The 23,525-nt window shown below is 43.1% G+C and overlaps 1 protein-coding gene across 5 annotated transcripts in view; it reads right to left on the bottom strand.

Moving 5' to 3' along the window:
• Window positions 1–23,525, bottom strand: part of Ros1 (ROS proto-oncogene 1, receptor tyrosine kinase) — a 127,529-nt gene that overhangs the window by 87,391 nt on the left and 16,613 nt on the right. For all 5 annotated transcript variants that reach the window (XM_076552468.1, XM_076552467.1, XM_042262090.2 and 2 more), the window contains exons 4-12: window positions 22,597–22,623; window positions 17,724–17,784; window positions 15,975–16,123; window positions 14,591–14,729; window positions 7,643–7,844; window positions 6,935–7,011; window positions 5,408–5,530; window positions 3,920–4,104; window positions 2,278–2,375 (exon numbers count right to left, since the gene is read on the bottom strand). In XM_076552468.1, coding sequence (XP_076408583.1) covers window positions 2,278–2,375; window positions 3,920–4,104; window positions 5,408–5,530; window positions 6,935–7,011; window positions 7,643–7,844; window positions 14,591–14,729; window positions 15,975–16,123; window positions 17,724–17,784; window positions 22,597–22,623 — 1,061 coding nt within the window. The remainder of the gene's footprint in view (window positions 1–2,277; window positions 2,376–3,919; window positions 4,105–5,407; window positions 5,531–6,934; window positions 7,012–7,642; window positions 7,845–14,590; window positions 14,730–15,974; window positions 16,124–17,723; window positions 17,785–22,596; window positions 22,624–23,525) is intronic.

Raw genomic sequence — 23,525 nt, forward strand, 5'->3', positions numbered from 1 at the left:
GGGCAATTCCTGTGTCTTTCTTTGGGTACTGTTTTCTGGTAGCTTCCCTGCGAGTAGCCGTCCAGTCATCCTTGTTCCATATCTAGTATCCTCCTATGAGTGAGTACATACCATGTTTGTCTTTCTGAGTCTGGGTTACCTCACTCAGGATGATTTTTTCTAGATCTGTCCATTTGCCTGCAAACCTCATAATGTCATTGTTTTTCTCTGCTGAGTAGTATTCCATTGTGTATATGTACCACATTTTATTTATCCATTCTTCAGTTGAAGGGCATCTAGGTTGTTTACAGGTTCTGGCTATTACAAACAATGCTGATATAAACATAGCTGATCAAGTACCCTTGTGGTATGATTGAGCATTCCTTGGGTATATGCCCAAGAGTGATATAGCTGGATCTTGGGGGAGATTCATTCCCAATTTTCTAAGAAAGCACCATATTGATTTCCAAAGTGGCTGTACAAGCTTGCATTCACACCAGCAGTGGAGGAGAGTTCCCCTAGCTCCACATCCTCTCCAGCATAAGCTGTCTTCAGTGTTTTTGATCTTAGCCACTCTACAGGTGTAAAGTGGTATCTCAGAGTCATTTTGATTTGCATTTCCATGATGATAGGGATGTTGAGCAATTCCTTAAATGTCTTTCAGCCATTTGAGCTTCCTCTGTTGAGAATTCTCTGTTTAGTTCAATAGCCCATTTCTTAATTGAACTGTTGGGCATTTTGATGTCTAATTTCTTGAGTTCTTTATATATTTTGGATCAGTCCTGTGTCAGATGTGGGGTTGATGAAGACCTTTTCCCATTCTGTAGGTTGTCGCTTTGCCTTGTTGACCGTATCCTTTGCTCTACAAAAGCTACTCAGTTTCAAGAGGTCCCATTGATTGATTGTTTCTCTAGAGAGGTCCACAGAAATCCACAAAGATACCTCCACAATATACTAAGATACCTCCACAATAGACTATTGGCAATGGTCGAGAGAAAGCCCAAACTGACCTACTCTGGTGATAGGATGGCCAAACACCCTAATTGTCGTGATAGAAACCTCATCCAATGACTGAGGAAACTGGATGTAGAGATCCATGGCCAGGCCCCAGGTGGAACTCCAGGAGTCCAATTGGCGAGAAAGAGGAGGGTTTGTATGAGCGAGAATTGTAGAGACCAAGATTGGAAAAAGCACAGGGACAATTAGCCAAACGAATGGACACACATGAACTATGAACCAATAGCTGAGGAGCCCCCAACTGGATCAGGCCCTCTGGATAAGTGAGACAGTTGATTAGCTTGATCTGTTTGGGAGGCATCCAGGCACTGGGACCAGGACCTGTCCTCAGTGCATGAGTTGGCTGTTTGGAACCTGAGGCTTATGCTGGGACACTTGGCTCGGCCTGGGAGAAGGGGACTGGACCTGCCTGGACTGAATCTACCAGACTGAACTCAATCCCCAGGGGAGTCTTTTCCCTGGAGGAGATGGGAATCGGGGGTGGGCTGGAGGGAAGGCGGGGGCGGGGGGGGGGGGAGAGAACAAGGGAATCTGTGGCTGATATATAAAATTATATTAATTATAAAATTTTTAAAAAATCTATAGTTTAGGAATCAAACCTAAAATGGAAATAAATTTCTGGGGCTGGAGAAATTGCTCAGTGAGTAAATGTGCTTTCTGCACAAGGACCTTTGTTTGAATGACCAGAACCCATATATTTTTCATGCTGATATTCTTAGAAAAAGATTGCTCACTGTTATTTGAAGCCAAAATTTTTTATTTGTATTCTTTAAAATTTTAGAAATTTTGTGTGTGTGTGTGTGTGTGTGTGTGTGTGATGATGATGATGATGATGATGATGATGATGATGATGATGAATGCATGTGCTAAACAAGCTAAATACTTCACAAATAAGCATGTTCAGTTACACTCTTGATGGGTGCAGGAGCCAGGCTGGAAGAGGAAATGAAACTGAATGGCTCAGCCACAGAGGCACATGATGAAGGAGCTTCTCACGGTGACTGCTGAAGGGAGCAATGAGATTGATTCCCATCATAAAATAGTGTCAAGTCTTGGACTAGAATCATGGTCCCAAGGTCTCTAACAAAAGGTCATTTCCATGAAACTCTAGTTTGCTGTAGAAGAGGAAACAATCAAATTTGAAAGCAATTTTAATTAAATTGACCTGAAATGAGGCGCTCAGATGAACTTACCGGGTGTTGATGTGTTGCAATGATAAGCAAGCTTCACGGAGATTTTTACCAATGAAAAAGAACCCATATTTACAAGGCTAACACTTACCCATTATAGGAATCAACCACGACTTTTTGAGGTGCAATAATAGATAATGGAGTAATTTCCTCAAAATTTGAACAGTTTTGTAAGTCACAAACATATACCTATAAAATAAAAAATATACCAATAGGATTAATGTCTGTCTGCATTTATCTTGGCACCAATATTTGCTCTGCAGTTCTGTACTTGGAATTGTGACTGTCACTATGGACTTTACAAAACACACAAGAAAAGCATTTAAAGGATAATTTAACTGGTGCACAGCTATAATCCCAGAGCTGAGGAGTCTGAGGTAGGAAGATAATAAATAACAGGCCAGCCTGATCTATACAGAAATACTCAGGATGAAAAAAAAAGGAACTTTATATTTTATGTCCTAATAAGTTTATATTCTATTAATACCATTAGGATGTAAACATGTTTTTTGTTTGTATTTGCTTTGTTGTTTGTTTGTTTTTGGTTTATGGAGGTATACAATTATTTTCAAAACTTCTGTTATATTCAAGCTTCTGGGCTTCAGGTGGGGTGGTTGTTATTGTTTGTTTTTGCCCTTTTGGGGGGCCTGCCACCCAGCTCCCAAATAAATCACACATGGAGACTTATTCTTAATTATAAATGCCCAGCCTTAGTTTGGCTCGTTTCTTGCCAGCTTTCCTTAACCTGAATTATCCCATCTACCTTTTGCCGCTGGGCTTTTCCCTTTCTCTATTTCTGTATATTTTTTGTTATTTTTTACTCTGTTGCTGGATGTGTAGCTGGGTGGCTGGTGCCTGGAGTCCTCCTCCTTCTCTGTCTCTTTCTTCTTTCCTCTCAGATTTCTCCTATGTATTTTCTGTGTCTGCCAACCCCACCTATCCTTTCTCCGGCCTTGCTATTGGCCGTTCAATTCTTTATTACCATCAGGTGTCTTAGATAGGCAAAGTATTACAGCTTCACAGATTTAAACAAATACAACATAAGCAAAAGTAACACACCTTAAAATAATATTCTACTACAGGTGGTAGCCTTTGCTCATTGCAATAAACATGCACTTATAAAATGAAAACTTGAAACACAGGAAGACTGTATCTTCTCAAAGATTCCAGTACTAACATACTTTCAGAGACCTAGTAAAATAAACCCAGGTTAGTATATAATTAAAGATGCTTCCAGCAGACTTTGCTCAGGATAGACTTACACAGTGATGCCAGCTTTCTTTCTTTCTTTTTTTTTTTTTTAAAGATTTATTTATTCATTATGTATGCAGTGTTCTGCCTGCATGTATGCCTGCAGGCCAGAAGAGGGCACCAGATCTCATTGCAGATGGTTGTGAGCCACCATGTGGTTGCTGGGTATTGAACTCAGGACCTTTGGAAGAGCAGTCAGTACTCTTAACCACTGAGCCATCTCTCCAGCCCATGCCAGCTTTCTTAAAGCAGATAAATTATCATTAACAAAAATTTGCAACCATGAAAAACTAAAAATAATCTTAACTTCGTGGTAGATCAGAACTAGCTTGCACTAGGTCACAGCTAGACCTTCTTATAAACTAGGTCCATGATTCATTGCTGACCTAGTATCTGAAGTAAGTAATCAGTGAGACAAAATTGTGTTTACCACCAAACATGCATGTTAGTACTGATAAGTAGTTATATGTGCTCAGACTAACCAATTTATCCATGATGAAATACAACCTCTGGTAAAGCCAGTCTATGGAGATGGAGGAGATTACACCTGAGCCTCGGTAAAAAATTCTCAGATCAGACGTATCAGACATGTTGGCTGCCTCCTTCATCCATATGAAAGGTCCTTCTGAGAAATAAACCACTTGCTGTTGGACGTTGACTGCTATCCCTAGAAGAGTCAAGAGAGTGCATCCATGTGGTTAAATGTCCACAGGGATAGAAAAACTCAGACAGAAGTGAATTTGTCTTTAATGTTTGTTGAAATCAAATAGAAGTTCTTATACTTTAAAAGTATTCTTCTGAATCCTTCTAGTACATATAACTTATATGTGCAAATATGCTAGGTATTTTCATAATGTACATAAAATACTAGAAGAATTCTAGAATAATATATTCTACAAATATTCAAGATAGTAAATTCTAGAAACATTTGGGGTAAAGTGGGTTTGTTGTGGAGTTGTTTGTTTAGTGCTGAGAGATTCCAAAACTTCAAGTATGTTTAAGCATGTGCCCTATCACTGGGCTATACCCCCAAACACAAAAGCACTTTTGAATATCATTCTTATCATTTGAAAGTTTCATAATTTTTTTTGATCAATTCCCTATGTCCTCCCCTCCAATTCCTCCTCAACTCCAACCACTATTCCCTCCTAATTTCATGTAATCTCTTAATCTCTTTTTCTTTCTTTTCTTTTTTTTTTTTTTTTTTGAGACATGGTTTCTCTGTGTAACAAGCCCTAGCTATCCTGGAACTCACTTTGTAGCCCAGGCTGGCCTTGACCTCACAAAGATCCACCTGCCTCTGCCTCTTGAGTGCTGGGGTTAAAGGCATGTGCCACCATGCCTGACTGTATTCTCCTTTTTCAAGCCCTCTGATTCCACATAGTGGTACCAGTACATGCATGGGTATGGTGCCTTTTAGGAATATGGGTAGCCTGTCAGGGTCACTGAAGCAAACTGACTCTCCATGTCCCAGCAGCCATCAGTTGCCAACCTCAGTCAGATACAGGAGCTCATGTACCCTCCCCTATTCGTGCTGGATTTGTCTGGCTTGATCTTGCACAGGTCTTGTGCATTTGGTCACAGTCACTATGAGTTCATATGTACAACTGCTTAGTCTTATCAAGAAAATACTTTCACTACAGTCCCCCTGTAGTGTGCACAGCACATTTCAGCATTATTAAAGCTATCGAGAAAGGATAAAGCTGCCAGGTCATTGTCCAGTCTGATTTCTCCATGTTCTATGACTAAAGGATGGGTGTCTTCAGAAACAGCATCTTCCATCAAGCTCTGGAGGGTGGTAACCAAGAGCATTAGCAATATCCTGTAATGCTTGGGGGACCTATGGTATCCCCATAGCTAGCACAGGCATCCAAGAGCAATTTTTAATATTCCTCTATTCTATAGGTTTCCACCCAGAAATTCCAAATATTTCCTTTTACGGCAAGGATACATGCTTCTGTTAGACTGACCTGTAATATTCTGATGAATAGTATCTGACCAAAGGCAATGTGCTTCATCTACTAAATACTTTAAGGACCTCTTTCTCAGAGAAGTTTTTCTGGATAAAAAGAGCCATTGTTCTTCTTCTTGAACTGAAACACATAATTTATAGGCAGGCTGACCAGCCATACACATAGCAACACAAAAAAATTTTAGTACTTCAACACAAGGGAGATGGCACTTAAAAAAAAAAAAAAAAGGCTGACTAAATTTTCTGGAGTTACTTAGAGGTATTGCATCTGTGTCATAATCTCCATAAATCTGTGATTGGGGTAGGAAATAGAATGACAATCAAGTAGGACCGTGTGAACATATCATGTGACAGCGCCGTAACATCCTTATTCCAACTGAAGCAAAATCGTTATCCCCGGTTGGGATAATTCCCTTCATAGATGTAATCCAGCCTCAACCAAAGCGGGTTGTTACATAACACAAGTTATGTTGAAGGTGTTGCCTCCAAATTCTCTCCCTTTCAAGCAGGACAACAGTTCTTAAATAAAATTTGAAGGCTACGGAACTCTGATTGGTATCCTGTTCAGCTGAAAATGGATGCAAGGTCCATTGAGTGATGGACACTTTCAGGACAATTAATAGATGGTATGCAATAATCCCACAGCAACCTTAACCCTGCTCTATATTTAACTTTCTCCTTGGGCATGTTACATGCCTGATAATAATACCTCTCTTTTCCTAGAGTCTAGGAAGAGCCAAAAAAATATAGGCTGATGATAGATGACATCCAGTATTGCAGGCATGGTTGTATGCAGATTGGAATGAACAGTGGTCAAGTCGGGAGATGGAGTTCTCCTTAAAGCGGAAAACAGACCAAAAGAATTTTGAGTCCCTGAGTTAGTCAAGACTCTAACTCATTTCACACACACAAACACACAGACACACAGACACACACACACACACACACACACACAATCTAGTGCTTCTTAGAAAGCATTTGCTCCTACAAATACCAGTAGACTTCAGACGCTCAAGGTAATAATTTTAAAAACAACCAAAAAAGAGTACTTATAAAAAAAATAAGATAAATACACAGACTGAATTTTCAAAAAGTTGATATTTAAATTCTTAGTGTTCATATAGAAACATTAAGGCAGACTGGGAAAAATCTCTGATGTGTCTGATGTGACAATACACAAATGAAACCATGTTGGGATAAGAAAGTTTATATGTAACTATTAAATTTGTGAATGCAAATCACCATACCTAGTGATTGGAACTCAAACCAAGAATTTGTTTGAAGCCAGCTTCCTTAAAATGCTTAAGTTTTTCTATTTTTAAGTCTCAAAATTCTAACATCAACTGTCTATCTAACCTTCTATTTGTCAAATATGTAGAGTAAGTTAAAAATTAAAATTATTAAGTACCAAAAAGTGCATAAAGAGGAGGGATGATGAGGTCTATCAGATGACCCACTGAACACTGACCTTTAGCACAGTCAACCTTTAAGCCTGTGTAACAAAGAGGAGAAGGCTAGACCATACCTGATGGAGATGGAGTGGAAATTAAAGATTCTGCTTCTGGCCCCTCACCAACTTCGTTTACTGCTGCAATAGAAAACCTATTCCAAAAACAATTTGGAGAGATGAGTTTCCCATGGCATGTTGTGAACAGGAGATAAATATAGGCGCAACAGAGATTCTATTTAAAGGATGCTGTGGTGGCGCATAGATCCAGTTACTTGGTGTCACGGCTCAACACTGAGCCGACCATCAATCACCTCCTTGTTTGCGTTCCCCACAGCACAGCTCAGGGTCACTGAGGTCAAAAGCTGAACTCTGCTATCGGCGTGACCCTTTCTCCCCTTATGTAAAGAACTCTTAGTAAATGCCAGGGAAGCTAACCATAATAAAATAATCCTCGGTGGTTAATTTAAAATACCACTAACAGAATGTTACCTCCTTAATTTTTTTCATGTTTGATTAAATAAACAAATTACAGACATGCTATTTATGTTATTATTGCCTCACACCTATAAGGATCCTTTAATACACTGAAAATACTTCCGCTTAGGGTGGTGTGATATATAATACACATGCAAATTCAAGAAAATGTACAACTTCAACACAATGGAATGGAGTTGGTGGCACGTCTCTAAATAGACTTAACTGATTTTTAGCCAGATTTCTTCAATAATCATCATGCCTGCCTTAATGCTGGTGTCATTTCTGTCTGTCCCACGTAGCTCTTACCTGTACGTGGTGTTTGGAAGAGTGGAGTAAAACTGGAAACTGGTTCTCTGGGTCCCTGAATCTAACTTTTGATTTTTACTGATCAGCCTTAAATTATAACCCAGAACAGGTCCACCCGGGAAGTGGGGCGGAGCCCAGCTGACTTCCACAGTGTCCGGGCTTGAGCTTTCGATTTTCATGATGAAAGGCGCAGTTTCCGGAACTGGAGAGAGAAAGATGACAGGGTGAGGGTGAAAAGTGTACATTTCTGTGCTCTTAGAATAGGATAATAGGGGGGGAAATGTTTTCAACGGTTGACATAAATAAAATCTTTTCATTAATACTGAAATCAGGACAGAGGGATGGTAGTTAGAAATTTCGAGCTGCAGGTCCTCCTCTCTAAATCATACCAGCTAAGTACTGAGCCCTACCAAGACTCTGGCATCTTCCTCCTTTTTAACTAAGAAATAACAGTGAATACTGGAGACATGAATAGGACCTATGTTCTAGACCAAGAGCTGTCAAAAACTCCTGGAGACCTAAGTAAATGGTGGGGAGGCATCAGATGATGAGAGAATTCACAAAAGAGTCAATGATTAACAGAAGGTGACCAAGGCAGGTCCTGGGACTCTTTACTCCTTGAGCTATGGCCTAACTGGTTGCAGATGAAGATGTGGCTTTGGATAAATGAAATTAGAGTGATCTACTTCTCTTGCACTACTATCTGCCCTGACAATCCTGATGATACCTCCTAGATTAGACTAGAAGACTAGAGAAGAACTGAGCTTCCTCATCAGCCAAAAGTCCCAAAGATGACAAGAATAATTTCTCTTTTTATTAATTTGATCTGACTAGCCCTGGGTCTTGACCATTGTATTTCTCTGGTACCAGAAAACATGTCGGTGTGTTGGAAGTGTATGAAGCGCTGCTGGGACAAAGGAGATCTGTGTGTTTTCCGTCAGTCTGGACCATTTCAAGCGGGGCCGCAGGCCAGTGTCTGACCTTGGGTTCTAGGAGGAAATGGTCAGAGAATAATCAGTAGAGGTGGTCATACAATCTCTGAGACCTAATTATCAAAGAAAGGACACTCATGAAGGAAGGAAAGATGCCCACAACAAATTTCATCAGTTTGCAGGCTCTGCTTAGACCCAAAATCAAGTTCAACCTGAGAACGCGGCTGTAAATCTACATGACCAGAACATGTAATCTATCTGACCTGGAGCAAGTCTCCCCAAGTTGCCTCAATTAAGTCTGGGAATGATGACTCCTGACAACTCTCCCTGAGTGTGCCCCACATCTGACACCCTCCCTGAGTGTGCCCCATATCTGACAACTCTCCCTGAGTGTGCCCCACATCTGACACTCTCCCTGAGTGTGCCCCACATCTGACAACTCTCCCTGAGTGTGCCCCACATCTGACACCCTCCCTGAGTGTGCCCCACATCTGACAACTCTCCCTGAGTGTGCCCCACATCTGACACTCTCCCTGAGTGTGCCCCACATCTGTCACCCTCCCTGAGTGTGCCCACATCTGATACTCTCCCTGAGTGTGCCCACATCTGATACTCTCCCTGAGTGTGCCCACATCTGATACTCTCCCTGAGTGTGCCCCACATCTGACACCTCCCTGAGTGTGCCCCACATCTGACACTCTCCCTGAGTGTGCCCCACATCTGACACCTCCCTGAGTGTGCCCCACATCTGACACTCTCCCTAGGTGTGCCCCAACATCTGACATTCTCCATGAGTGTGCCCACGCATCTGACACCCTCCCTGAGAGTGCCGTTTTTTTAAACCCCATCTTTGATGAAATAGTCAATATCAGAAGAGTCTCCTAGCTGGTCTCAGTCTCTAGGCTTCCAATCCCTCATTCCCTCATAGATGCTGCTTCTCTTTTTAAAGACTGTGTGAAGCAATTACTCCTCCACTTCAGACGCTTCCATCACCCTAACTGCTTTTCAAAAAGTCTGAGTGCTGGAGCCTGGCATTCAAAATCCTTGGCACTCTGGACCCATCCTCGCCCTCCCTCTTTCCCTCCCTGCATCACATGCTTCCAGTAGACAAAATGCTCACATCCCTTCCTTGACTCAGGACTTAGTCTCTTACTCCGTTTCTGCAGGTACCAGCCCTGGCCCTTCCTCCTCTCGCCTCTTGTCCAAATCAAAAAGAAAGAAACTCCCTTCAGAGAAATGCCTTTGGAATTTCATTCTAGAAAAAAATATCTCCCTGCTCAGACCTCCCATAAGTATTCGTCAGTGCCTCTGATTAAAATGTTTCTAATCAAGTTTAGATGGCACGTTCCTGTGTGACCCGGCCTCTGGATACCTGCCATATCTAATCTCCTATTCATCCTGCTCCATGTCTTCCAACCACATCGGCGCCTTCTCAGAGATACCCAGCTCACTGCTGCTATCGGTCCTTTGTCTTTACTCTCCCTGCTACCTGGAAAACTCACTCCTGAATATTTGCATAGATTCTTGTCTCGCATCATTCAAAGCCTTCTTCTCAGAGAGTCCTTTCCTGACCACCCAGCCATCCAAAAATGGGTCCCACCCCCAGGCATTTCTTCGACCTGTGCTACTTTTTCTTCTTTGCATTTACTCCTATGTACAACTGCCCCAGTTTTCTCCTGCCATGTCTACTCCCCAGGCATCATTAACAAATAACCCCATCTCAAACCCTTCCTTCCTCTGCAAAAAGATGTGGGCCTGTTCCTTGGCAGTAGCCATTTCCCTGTAGTGCTCAGTCAGACAGAGGTAATAATTCTGACCCTGAAGGAAGCAGTGTGGTCTCCCTGTGGTTCCCTGCTAACAAACTTAACAAGAGGTAGCAGGTCTGCTGTGCAAATTCAAGCTTTCCCTTAAGTGGGTTGATTGTTCAATTCCAGCACGTAGTAGGAAGAGGCAGGTGGATCTCTAGGAGATCAAGGCCAGCCTCATTTACTTAGAGAGGTCCAGGAAAGTGCTACAGAGAGAGATCCTTGTCTCAAAAAACAACAAAACAAACAAACAAAAAGAGCATCTTTAAAAGTTCAAAGTATTTCTAAAATATCCAGTGTCTTGTTACTGTGGGTTCCTAGAAAACCAATAAGTAGATAGATAGATAGATAGATAGATAGATAGATACATAGATAGATACATAGATAGATACATAGATAGATACATAGATAGATACATAGATAGATACATAGATAGATAGATAGATAGATACATAGATAGATACATAGATAGATACATAGATAGATAGATACATAGATACATAGATAGATACATAGATACATAGATAGATACATAGATAGATAATTTTCTTTCTTTTTTTTTTTAAAGTATATATATTTATTTATTTTTGCGTGTATGGGTGTTTTACCTGCATGCATGCTGCACCACCTGCATGCCTGGTGCCATCAAGGGCCAGAAGAAGGTGTCAGATCCCCTAGGACTGGAGTTACAAACCGCTTTGAGCTGCAATGTGGGTGCGGGGAACTGAACCCAGGTCCTCTGCAAGAGTAGCCAGCGCTCTCAATTTTTGGGCCACCTTTCCAGCACCTGTGTGCTGTGGGATGTTCTGTATGTCCTGTGGGAGCCCATTCTCAGGTTCTTTGTGGCGTTACCCAGCAGGTCCGTATAGAGGATGATTAGGACCATGGGCCTGAGTGCAGGTGTTTGAGATGGTCTGCACTTGGCTGTGCTGGGGGATGGTCTGTATGCTCTGATTGGTTAATAAATAAAACCTGATCGGCCGTGGCTAGGCAGGAAAGATAGGTGGGACTAACAGAGAGGAGATATAAAGGGACAGAAAGGTAGAAGGAGACGCTGCAGCCGCCGCAATGACCAGAGAGGCTGCAGCCGCCGCCATGACCAGAGACACTGCAGCCGCCGCCATGACCAGCAGCATGTGAAGACGCCAGTAAGCCACCAGCCATATGGCAAGGTATAGATGTATGGAAATGGATCAATTTAAGATAAAAGCACAGTTAGCAAGATAAGGACAGTTAGCAGGAAGCCTGCCACGGCCATATGGTTTGAAAGCAATATAAGTGTCTGTGTTTACTTGGTTGGGTCTGAGCGGCTGTGGGACTGGCGGGTGACAGAGATTTGTCCTGACTGTGGGCAAGGCGAAAAAATCAAGCTATACCTGTTAAGATTTTACCCTTTTTTTTGAAACACGGTCTTTCTATATAGCCCTGGCTGGCCTTAAACTCATCACAGCAACCCCTTTGCCCCAGCTACTTGAATGCTGGGATTACGGGAGTTCATCCCCAAACCTGGCTCGAATATCTTGGATTTAGGTTACTATTTCATCTTAGGTCAGTGGTCCCTGTCCTCAGCTGCTATTAGAACTACTTGTAGAACTTATAATACGTGACCCGGAACGAGACAAAACACCAAGCCGACTGGACCAGTGTCTCGGGGCAAGGGTGAGTCTAGGACGCTGGTATTTAAAAGCAACAAATGGACAAACACACAGGTGTTTTCCGTATGTATCTGGGAAACAGAACTTCCGATAATCTGGCCAAAGAGACCTTCAAGTTGTCCAACTAGTTTGCAATTAAATCATTTCTATCATAGTTTTGCTGTAGCTAAAGTACAGGTAGTCCTTTAAAAATTAATCTCCGAAAGATAAAAAGAGGGTGTAGCTTGAGTTGCCCTCCCTCCGTGTGTTCTGAACCTTCACAAAACACAGCTGAGGCCGGTCCTGGGCATCTGGGAGTGTCTAAGGTGGTCAGTCCACGGAGATGGTGAGGCTCTGTGGCTTCAGTATCCTTTTTCCTCTGACTCCTTGTGAGGACAGTGGCATCTTTTGAGGGACTCCCTGAGTCACAAGAACCCGCGGTGGCATTGGATTTAGGAGTCAGGTGTTGAGTGACAGCAGCCCAATCTCATGCTGGCCCTGGCTGAGGACTGTGGTCTGTGACCGGGGAGGAGGTCAGAACACAGAATCTTTGTTTTTTTGTTTTGTTTTGTTTTTTTGAGACAGGGTTTCTCTGTGTAGCTTTGCGCCTTTCCTGGAACTCACTTGGTAGCCCAGGCTGGCCTCGAACTCACAGAGATCCGCCTGGCTCTGCCTCCCGAGTGCTGGGATTAAAGGCGTGAGCCACCACTGCCCTGCTCACATCTGGTTTTACTTTCTGTCTTCTGAGAGGCTTTAGTCACACTGTCAAGTTAAATAATTCCAATTAGAGCATCTAATTCTTGGTGCCCAGTCTCCTGGGTAGTGGTTGCTTTTCCTGAGGATCTGTGGAAGCTGTGATTTAGACTGTGCCAGGGGCAACTCAGGATGTCAAGGAGCCAACGCTTCTGCCTCCCAGTCACACTAACGCTGCCACTTTAGAACATGCCTTCCATGAAGAGACGCGAGCATAGATAGATAATTTTCTTACACCAAGAAGGAAGCATCAGGGCATAATCACAATCAAATCAAAGCAAAACCAAACTCCGACACTAAAACATCGAGGGTTTAGTGTCTGGGTCTCACAATCCGCTGGGTTCCTCAGAACCTGCATCACGTCTCCACCTCTGCCTGCTGCGATAGACACAGAGATGCCCTCAATGGTCTTCGCATGGCACTGGCATCCTCAAAATATTAGCGCTCTGCTGCAACTGTGCTGAACTTTCACTGATGTCCTGTGCTCTCTTCAGGGACTCTGGTCATGCCACATGAAGCCAAGCCTCAACTTTCCCTATGACCCCTTCAAACCTAGGGCTTCTACTGCAACTAAGGTTTTACCTTCACTAAAGGTGTCTCCTGACCTTACAAAGTGCCAAGCCTCTGTTGTCCTCCATGACCTTCATCATGTCATCACCTGGGATACTCTTACACATTTCCAAGTTTGGCTGCCAGGATGAGGTACAACCTTGGCTATCTCTCTGTACAACTGCTTCTTTGTGCTGACCCTGGAGAAACACTCCCCAGAAGATTTCACCTCAGCGATGATGATCTTTTCTTAATCACCACTGACATTTCCGCTCCAGGGGACCAGAATCAATGGTCCCAGAAGCAAAGGTTTCACTTTACTCTCCTGTTAATCAAAACCAATTCTTGGGCTCCAGCCGACCCGGGCCACAAATTCTTCATTGAGAATATCACATCAACAGCTCAGACAGAGTCTTTACTTCCCTCTGAAATTTCACAAGCCAGACTTCCTTTGTCTGTATCACTCTCAACGTTCCTATCTTCCAAGCTCCCACAGAATTCCAAGCTCCCACGGAACAGCACACGGAGCTCTGAACACTCAATAGCTTTTCTAGGCCAAAGTTCCAGCTCCTTCCACAGTCCTTCTGAAAACAACAACATGGCCAGATCTATCACAGCAATAGTCCACTCTCTAGCACCAATTTCTGTCTTAGTTAGGGTTTCGATTGCTGTGATTTAAAAGAACACTGTGAACAAAAGCATTCGGGGGAAGAAAGGCGTTACTCTGGCCTACAGCTGCAGTCCATCAGGAAGGAGTCAGGGCAGAAACCTGAGGCACGAACTAAAGCCTGGACCACGAAAGAATGCTGCTTACTGGCTTGCTCCCCTTGGCTTGCTCAATCTGCTTTCTTACACAACCCAGAACAACCTGCCCAGGGATGGCATCTCCCACAGTAGGCTGGGCCCTCCCACATCAATCATTAATCAAGAAAATGCTCCCACAAGCCAATCTAATCTAACCAATTCTTCAGTTGAGGTTCCCTCTTCCTAGTGACTCTAATGTATGTCAAGTTAACAATAACTAACCAGCACCCCTCATTTATGTGTTCACTAGTGACCATGTTTCCCCTCTACCAAATGTAGGTTCAACAAGAGCAGGGGTCATTGCTTTGATCGCTGAGGAATTGTGAACATTACCTGGCACACGGAGAAGGGCCCAAAGGCTAAATGGAATACCAAAGGAATCCATTTCTTTCACTGCTTTAAAATAAAAACAAATGAAACCAAAACTTCGAAAAAACATCCTTACTTCACAAGTGACATGTGTTTGCCTACCTCCATAAGGATGAGTCCTATAACTTGGACTTGGGGAGGAATAAAGATGCAGCTGGGCTGTGAAGATCCAAACCACTCGAAAAACATACTCAGTGAATGGATGCAGGGGCTCCACCACATAGGAGAGCTTGGACACAGTCTAGATCCAGGAGAGAGCAAAAGTCAGCATTCGTCCAATCACCATGACCCACTGAGACACAGGGTTCAGATTAATATGGGTGTGCCTTTGGAGACGGGGCTGCCCAGATCCTACTGCATGTGCAGTAGACCAGGAGCTGAGCTTCCAGACACCAGGCTGCATTAGTCACACCATTCTCTCCTTTACAGAAAGCTAAGGATTCAGTTACTTGGCACTTACTTCAAGGATTTGCTTGAATTTTCCCATGTCACTATACTTGGTACACTAGGCTATTTTTTTTTCTGAACTTGCTCATGCTTTCCTGAAAGGGACCATCCTGAAAGGCTAATATAACCTGCTCTTTAAATTAGAGAAAGCCCCATCAAGAATCTCCCTCATGCCCTTCACACTAGTTGAAATCACTTTAGAGGATGGTGCAGATAAAGAACATAAATGGTTCTATAATGCTGTGCTGACAGAATTATGTATGTAACATGTATACTTTTTCTTCATAAAGGGTTTCCAGCGTAGCAGAGATTAAGGTTCACTTAATCCAGCCACTGTGCTCTATCATTGCTAGAATGCATTAATGTCAACAAGTCCTTTTTTCTATCCACAGGAGATATTCCCCAAACACCCAGTGGAAGCTTGAAACTCCAGCTGGTACCAAACCCTACATATAAGCACCATAGTACCAATCCTGTGACAGTCAATTCAATAGCGTTAATAGAGGCTGTCTAATAGATCATTGGCGTATACTGTGTGGATACACTAAACTGAAGGATGATTGACTTTCCAATGAGCTAGAGCAAGATGACCTGATACTTCATCATGTTCCTCAGAATCACGTGATTTAAAACTTCCATTTCATTTTAGTGGTGGTGGTGGCTTAGATGGGTTCAATTTGGTTTGGTTTGGTTAGGTTTGGTTTGGTTTGGTTGGGTTTGGTTTGGTTTTCAGACAGGGTTTATTTTGTAGTCCATGCTAGCATGGAGCTTTCTATATAGCCCACACTGGCCTCAAACTCATAATCCTCCTGCCTCAGCACACCTAGTAATGAGACTACAGCCCTGTGCTGCCACAACTGGCTTCAATCTTTTATTTTTTTAAATACTTTTCCATCTGAAAATCATAAATAATATTTGAGCACAGGTGACTGAAACTTGGGAAACCAAAACCACAGGTAAGAGGAGCAGGATATCTTGGAGTTTTGAATAATTTGGGGACAAAATGTCTTTGTTTAGATAAGAAAGTAGCTTAGCATACCTCTGTGTAAGTCCAGCTTCCTGGAAGCTGGTCGTATTTCCACTGGATGATGTATTTTACTCCAGAGATGTTGGCCGGGTTCCACCGTAACGTCACGCTGTGACTCCCAATGGAAGAGGCAAAGGGCGCTGTGGGGAGCTCCGTTCTTTCTGAAGAGGAAACCACATTTCAGTCACTATTCACTCTCCGGATGGGTGTGGCTGCTTTGTCTAGGCCTCTCCTGCTACATAACACACCTGAGCACTGAATTATATTCAGCGTAGTCTATTTTTATCACAGGGGGACAGCAGGGTATTCTGAGAATGAAATGCAGAGTATTGTTTTCTGTTTCTTTTGTTTACAAGACACTCAAGTGCAGAGCATGTTAGGACAGCAAGCAACATTCTCCTCCCAGTTTCCCACAGCCACTGGGAGTAAGAAGCCAGCCTCTGAGAGGAGAATGACCGCTTATAGAGGCGCCAGGAAGCGCCGTCTGCCAAAACCCCCCAGCGGGAGGAGATTCTGGGGAATCTGCTGGAGACAGCCACTAACATCCAGGCTGAGCTGTCAAAGTGCTGGCCCTTCAGACATCACTGGGGAATCAGTGCATTAGGATAAAGCCACTTACTCAAACACACCCAGCCTAGTCTCCAATTCGGCCAAGGGTGCTGCCACACACAGACGTTTCCCACCCATTCCAAATCCAACCCTGGGAGGCATAGCTTCTAAACACTCACAAATCCCGACCGCCTTTTCTGAGCTGCCGTGTACACAGGAAGTTCTTTACTGAACAACGATTCGCTGAACAATGTTCTTCACATAAAATAAATTATTCTGATACCCTCAGCTCATCAAAACAGCAGCCCTCCTCGACACGGAATCTGTTCAGGATGTAGCGCCCCCCTCATTGGGTTAACAGGGATTGGGCCAGGCATGTAGTGAATCGGTAGAGTGCTTGCCTAGCAAGCCTGAGACGCTGGGATTTGATCCCAAGAACCACATAAAACGGAACGTAATGGTGCATCCCAGTATTCCCAGGAGAATAGAAATAGAAACAGGAGGATCAAGAGTTCGAGGTCTTCCCTGATTACATATCAAATTTAAGATTTTGAGCTGGTGAGAGCCTGTCTTAAATATGTGTGTGTGTGTGTGTGTGTGTGTGTGTGTGTGTGTGTCGGGCAGTGGTGGCACAGGCCTGTAATCCCAGCACTCAGGAGGCAGAGGCAGGTGAATCTCTGTGAGTTCGAGGCCAGCCTGGTCTACAGAACTAGTCCAGGACAGGCTCCAAAGCTACAAAGAAACCCTGTCTCGAAAAACCAATATATATATATATATATATATATATATATATATATATATATATATATATATACATTTACTGACCTTGAAGACAAAAGGTCAATCATGTTTCACATTTCCTGTGTTTTATCTAGAGTCTAGTGGCTCTTCATCAGCATGGCCTTAGTATTTGAAACTACATAGATAGACAGATACACAGATACATAGATAGATAGACAGATAGACACAAATGTTAGCAGAAGTAGTTTTTGGTTTTTGAGACCGGATGCCATTCTGCAGTCCAGGCTGACCTTGAACTCACTTCGAGAGCCACACTAGTCTCATACACAAATATTTTCACTGCTATTGAGATACAGGGGTGTGGGTGCTGTGAGAGGGGCTCCCTTATCTTTTCATAAGTCGTCGTCCATGCCCCCCTTCCCCCCTCCCTGTGGCAGAGATTACTTGATGACGTCAGTGGTGTTTTCTTACCCAGCACTTCCTCCTCATAGGCACCCTCTGCCGCGCTGCAGCCAACCTCACAGGACTCCCTCTGGGGATGACAAGTGGCATGAGTCAGTGCAGCCTCGGAGCTGTGTTTGCTGATAAGCTTCAGAATGCCAATCTGGAACCTAAATGCCTTATCTATTTTTATAAGTGGGGCGTGGTAGCACCTGCCTGTCATCCTAGCCCTTTCCAGGTAGAAACAGGAATTCAAGGCCATCCTTAAAAGTCAGGGGCAGCCTGAGCTACGTAAGAACCTGTCTCTCCAGCCTGGCCTACAGAGCCAGTTTTCAGCTCAGTCAGGGCTATACACAGAAAAACCCTGTCTAGAAAAACAAAACAAAACAAACAAACAAACAAAAAACTGGAGAGCGAGAAAGAGCACAAATATTTAAAGCACACAGCAGTTCTGGTGGGTTTTAGTGATTTCCAAAATCCTGTCATCATCAACACAATGTGATTTAGAACATTTTCCTCATGCCATGAAGAAACCCTGCAGGGTGCCCTTACACATTTCAATTTCTTCCATTTCATTTTCCTTAAAGTGACTTGATTTACTGAATTTATTCCATGGTCTTGTCATTCTACAGTCTGAAAAAAAATGCGGAGAACTGAATAGTTCACCTTATTTTTACCATCTTGGTTAAAATTTTGATGAGCTGGAAACCTAAAGATCCAGTCCAAGATAAATGCATTTGATTATTTGTTGTGTTTTCCCCGACTTTCCTTGGAATTAAAAACTGACCACAAATTATACAAGAGCCAAACATTCTAATGAATATCTTCGTACCAATGCTGACTTTTGAGATCTACAACAGCCTAATCACAATAGACGCCTTATCTCAAGAAAGCAAGAAACAGAGTACATATTTGAGGATGGAAACCCAAACGGCCCGCAGCTCTTAACAGGTGCATCGCCCTTAGCTCCAGCGGGGGGGGGGGGGGGGGGGGGGGGGGGGGCGGACCCTGGGGAGAGAGCACACATCGTAAAACTCCAGCAAGGCTGAGCTCTTCCCCCTGATGTCCTTGAGTTTATGATTGCAATCCCAGGCACAGCCCGCTGTCAGTCTCAGGATGATGGTAAGAACCATGGCACAATGCATCTGCCCAGGAAAGAAGAGCGGTACCGTGCAAATATTAACTTGGAGATGTTTGAGCTGTTCCCTGAGAGGAAGTAGAGCCTGATAAGCCTGGGTTTGCTTAGTTAAGGATTAATTCCAGTACCATGGTTTGGGCTTGGGATTGTTTAACTTAAAGGTTCAGGAACATGTCACATCCTCTTGGGAAATTTGAATCAAGCTCATTTAGCCTCTCAACCCCCCTGAGGAGAAGATACAAACCAAGAGGCAACAAAAGCATGGCATAAATGAAGGCGTTTCTTCTAAGAAACAAAGACTTTTTTTTAGAAATATATATATTACTTGGAAATATAGGCCATTCTGGAAAAAGAAGAAAGAAAATAGTGGCCCTGTTTTTCCTGGTTCGTTCCCGCCCCCTCCCCCGTGGGGAAATACAGAATAAATTTTCTATCAGTCTGAGAGCTTAAAATGATCTCAAATGGAGACAAGGCTGTCTGTCAGCTATGCCGCCCCACTCACGAAGGCAAGGCAACATCAGTCTTTCAATGAGAGCATCCTGCATTTCCCAGGCCTAAGGAGCCCGGAGAGAACATAGAGGTGGTGATATGAAAGCAGTTCACAGAAAGTGAACCAGAAGCTTCTAGATGGAACATTTATACCGTTTATTCCAGGACACCTGACTGCCAACACTTCCCTGCCCAGGGAGTTTAATCTATCTGTTGTCTTTGAATCTACCCTCACTCCCACTTTCTCACAGTACTGAGACCACCTTTATTATCTCTTGGCTTCCCGGACTGGCTCATGGGCTGCCTGTATCTTTCCTAATTTTCCTAACACAAGAAAGAAACACCCTCCAACCTCCATATGCATCACAACGTTCTTTCATAAACAATCTTTCATTCATTGAAGAATATTGGGCCGGGCGGTGGTGTCATGTGCCTTTAATCCCAGCACTAGAGAGGCAGGAGGATCTCTGTGAGTTTGAGGCCAGCCTGGTCTACAGAGCAAGTTTCAGGACAGGCTCCAAAGCTACATAGAGAACCCTGTCTTGAGGAAAAAAAAAAAAAAAGAAAAGAAAAGAAAAGGAGATTATTGAATTTCTTTTTTTGTCCCAAGTCTTGTTCTCAGCTATGAGAACATGGCAGCAAACACGGTAGGTAAGTTCCTTACTTTTGTGGAACTTACATTGTCTTAGACGGGGATGTAGAATAAATGAGTGACAAGTTTAAAACAAACACCTCACATAATGAGGAGGGTGTGACTGAGTGCGGTGGTACCGGTCTGTGGCAAGAGGGTCAAAGTCGTGGGGTGTGGCTAGGAGACTTCCTTTGGTGTGCTCAGCTGGAACAGTACAGAGGTGACACTCAGTCAGGACTTGAGCACTTAGCAGGAGCAGGGCTTGTGAGGGAGGATGGACACCTGGATGCAGGAAGAGCCGCCTACAGTTGTTAAGAGTTGAAACCACTGTATCTGGTACAGAGAACATGGGGAAAGGAGTCAGGGAAGACAGCAGTGAGTCTGTCAGGCTCCTACAGCATGCCATCATCTTCAACAGTACAAAGAGGCTCCCGGAAACAGCAGTGTGTGCTTTTACCCTCCATCAAAAGGCTACGATGCTATGCTAGATCAGTCCGTGTCTTAAATGATCAGGAATGTTGCGGCTCACTCATCATCATCATTTCCTAAGTTCTGTTTTACCAAGCTATCGTTTAAGCTCTTCCTCCAAACACTACAGAGTACAGAGCTCCCAGGCACCCATGGGTGGAAACATCCATGGTCAAGGTGCTTGCTTCCTGAAAGGTATGGGTAACTGAGTTCAAATGCTCACGGAGAGAATCACATTATGTAAGCACAGACCACCAGGCTGCATGATGATTGACAAGCGAGACTCTCTCCTTGTTTTTCCTGACTGGCTGTTTCCTTTTAAGGGCTGTGATTTAATAGTAATCTTTGCTTTAATCATATAATGGGGTTGAGGTTTAGTTTTTCCATATCATCAGGGGAGATTCTCAATTGTTCACCTTTAGGGCAAATTTCTCACTGTTTCACGTCAACCAAACCCTACCTCCACCCACTGGCAGGGAAAAAAACCCTGAAATGCATCATAGCCACAGACTATCAAGTAACTTAATGCTCTAATGAACAGTTTTGCTTCCTGTTAAAGAGGGAAATCTTCAAGCTTTGTTCAAGGATGACCACGCACATCCTGACCCAGGCCACATAACATAGTTTCAGTTCTGGTTTCAAGGCATCTAAATAGAGCATAAACAAGCTCATGATTGTTTGTTTGTTTGTTTACTGGGTGAGGAGGCTCATGCCCCTGCTCAAGGATGAAGATCAGAGAACAGCTTCAGGAGTCAGTCTCTCCTTTTACTACGGGGTTGCCTGGTATCAAACTCGGATCGTCAGAATTAGCAGCAGGTTCCTTTACCTACTGAGCCATCTTGCCATCCCATAGCCAGGCTTTAAAACTGAAAGATAGCCAGGCGGTGGTGGCGCACGCCTTTAATCCCAGCACTCGGGAGGCAGAGCCTCACAAGTAAGCAGGGGGGAATGTGATTCAGAATGTTGGCAAAAGATTTTGGCGGATAAAGGGGTTCTCTTTGGGGGTTGGTTTAGTTCTGTTCCAGTTTTATCTTTGGAACTCTGTAGTTCAGGCTGGCCTCAAACTTGTGATCCCCCTGCCTCTGCCTCCTACATGTTTGGGATGTTCACCACCACGCCTGTCATGTAATGTGATGTAAATGGTAGAGCACCCTGTGTTTGGAGAAAGAAAACGCAATCACAGCAAGATGGCTGACTTGAGGAGCTTGTGGCCAAGCTGACAAGTTGAGTTCTGTCCCCTGATCCCACTTGGTGAAGGAAAAAATGACTCCTGCCAGTTGTCCTCTGATTTCCTCACATGAGCATGAGCACCTCCACCTTCCCAACACAAATGTAAAGTAAATAAGTAAAGGTAATAACAAGGAAAATGCTCTCAGCGGGGATATCCCAGAATGCACCCTCCTCCTCTTTCCTCCCTGTCAGCTCAGCCTCTCAGGACAGGAAATTACAATCTTCCAGACTAAAGTCTCAGTCTGACCTTGTACTCCGGTTATACATTTCTGTAGATTTCGCATATTCAGACAACTGAGAAGCAAGAATATTTGTAATTACATCTTAACTGAATGTATAGATATTCGTTTTACCTTTTTTTCATAAGAAATATACCTTAAAATCTATTTAAACTGAACGTTGTAGCACAGGCCTGTAACAGCACTTGGCAGTAGAAACAGGAGGACCAGGAATTCAAAGTTATCCTTAGATACAGAGAGTGTTTGAGTCCAGTCTAGTATACATGAGATATTGTCTCAAAAAGAAGGAAGACAGGAAGAGGAGAAGTGAGATATTCCTACAACACATATATTGTATTAACTATTAAAAGTGAAATATAGATGATATAAAGTATGAAGGATGTAAGGATGTGCATAGTCCATATGCATATACTACTATATTTTCAATGAAAGATTTGACTATGCAAGAGTTTGTGAATTTTAGGTGTTCCTGAAACCTATCCCCCTTGGATACTGAAGGATGACTGTTTATGTATGTATGTACATACACGTTAATAAAGACTTATATATACACATAGATACATCAAACAGCAAATATCTGTGCCCAAATGAGATTAGACCCTCATTTATGACTGAGAATTTCTTCATCTTCCTTTAATAGCCTTTTAAAGTCTAAGAATACACACTTGGGCTTGATTATATCTTTTTTGCAAGTGATTATGAACTCACCTCACAAATGGTGGCATACGTATCATTCTGCACAGAAAAGAAAAGAAAAGTTACTTAACATCCGAAAGTTGCAGATAACTTTAGTGATTCAGCTGTGCATTTCCTCCAACTGAGTTTTTTTCCACTACTGATAATCAATAATAAGACAAACAGGTAGCAAACAGCTCATATGAGCATGGTGCCATATGCCTGTAATCCCAGCACTTGGAAGCTGATGCAGGAGGGCCTCATATTCAAGAGCATATAGAAACCCTGCCTCTAAATAAAGAGTTAAATCCATACATATCCATTTTATGAATAGCTTAAAAATTATGAGAATTGCATCGGTAGGAAAATAGTAAAGTGGGTTGTCTACTGGAAAATCTCAGTGAACTGGAAGGCAGCCTGTAATGGACAAGGCTAGGGGATTTCACCAAAGCTCAAGGGAGACGAACTGAAATGGAAACCACTAGAAGCTCTAACTAGCAAAGGCCAGCAACTTCCTCTGCCCACATGGGTCACTTCCTGTACGGTTGCCTGGCAACAAATGGTCTTCCCACTCATGCGCTCAGCAAGAATTAGTACCTGCTTTGTGCCCGACCCTGGTCAGTGGAGCAGACATGGTCTAGAAAAGCTGGAGTGCTTCATGCCCTGTAGGAATCTACATAGTGGCACTAATGATATTAAATCCATAACTAGACAAATAATTAAGCTGTCGTTCGTAATGGTGTGTAAGAATAAAGCCATCCAGATGACAAACACTCCTCCTTTGGCAAAATTCCATTCTATAATGCACACAGCCACAAGTGGGAATGGGCATAAACAACTTTTGTAACTGAGGTCTACAAGGCAAGAAAAATTATGAAGGTGAATATATGAAGAATTAGCTGTTTTTTTGTTTTTGTTTTTTTTTTTTTTTATAGAAACGCATGACATTTGTATCCCAAGCT

This window comes from Peromyscus maniculatus, chromosome 16, assembly GCF_049852395.1.
Source record: "Peromyscus maniculatus bairdii isolate BWxNUB_F1_BW_parent chromosome 16, HU_Pman_BW_mat_3.1, whole genome shotgun sequence".
Taxonomy (NCBI): domain Eukaryota; kingdom Metazoa; phylum Chordata; class Mammalia; order Rodentia; family Cricetidae; genus Peromyscus; species Peromyscus maniculatus.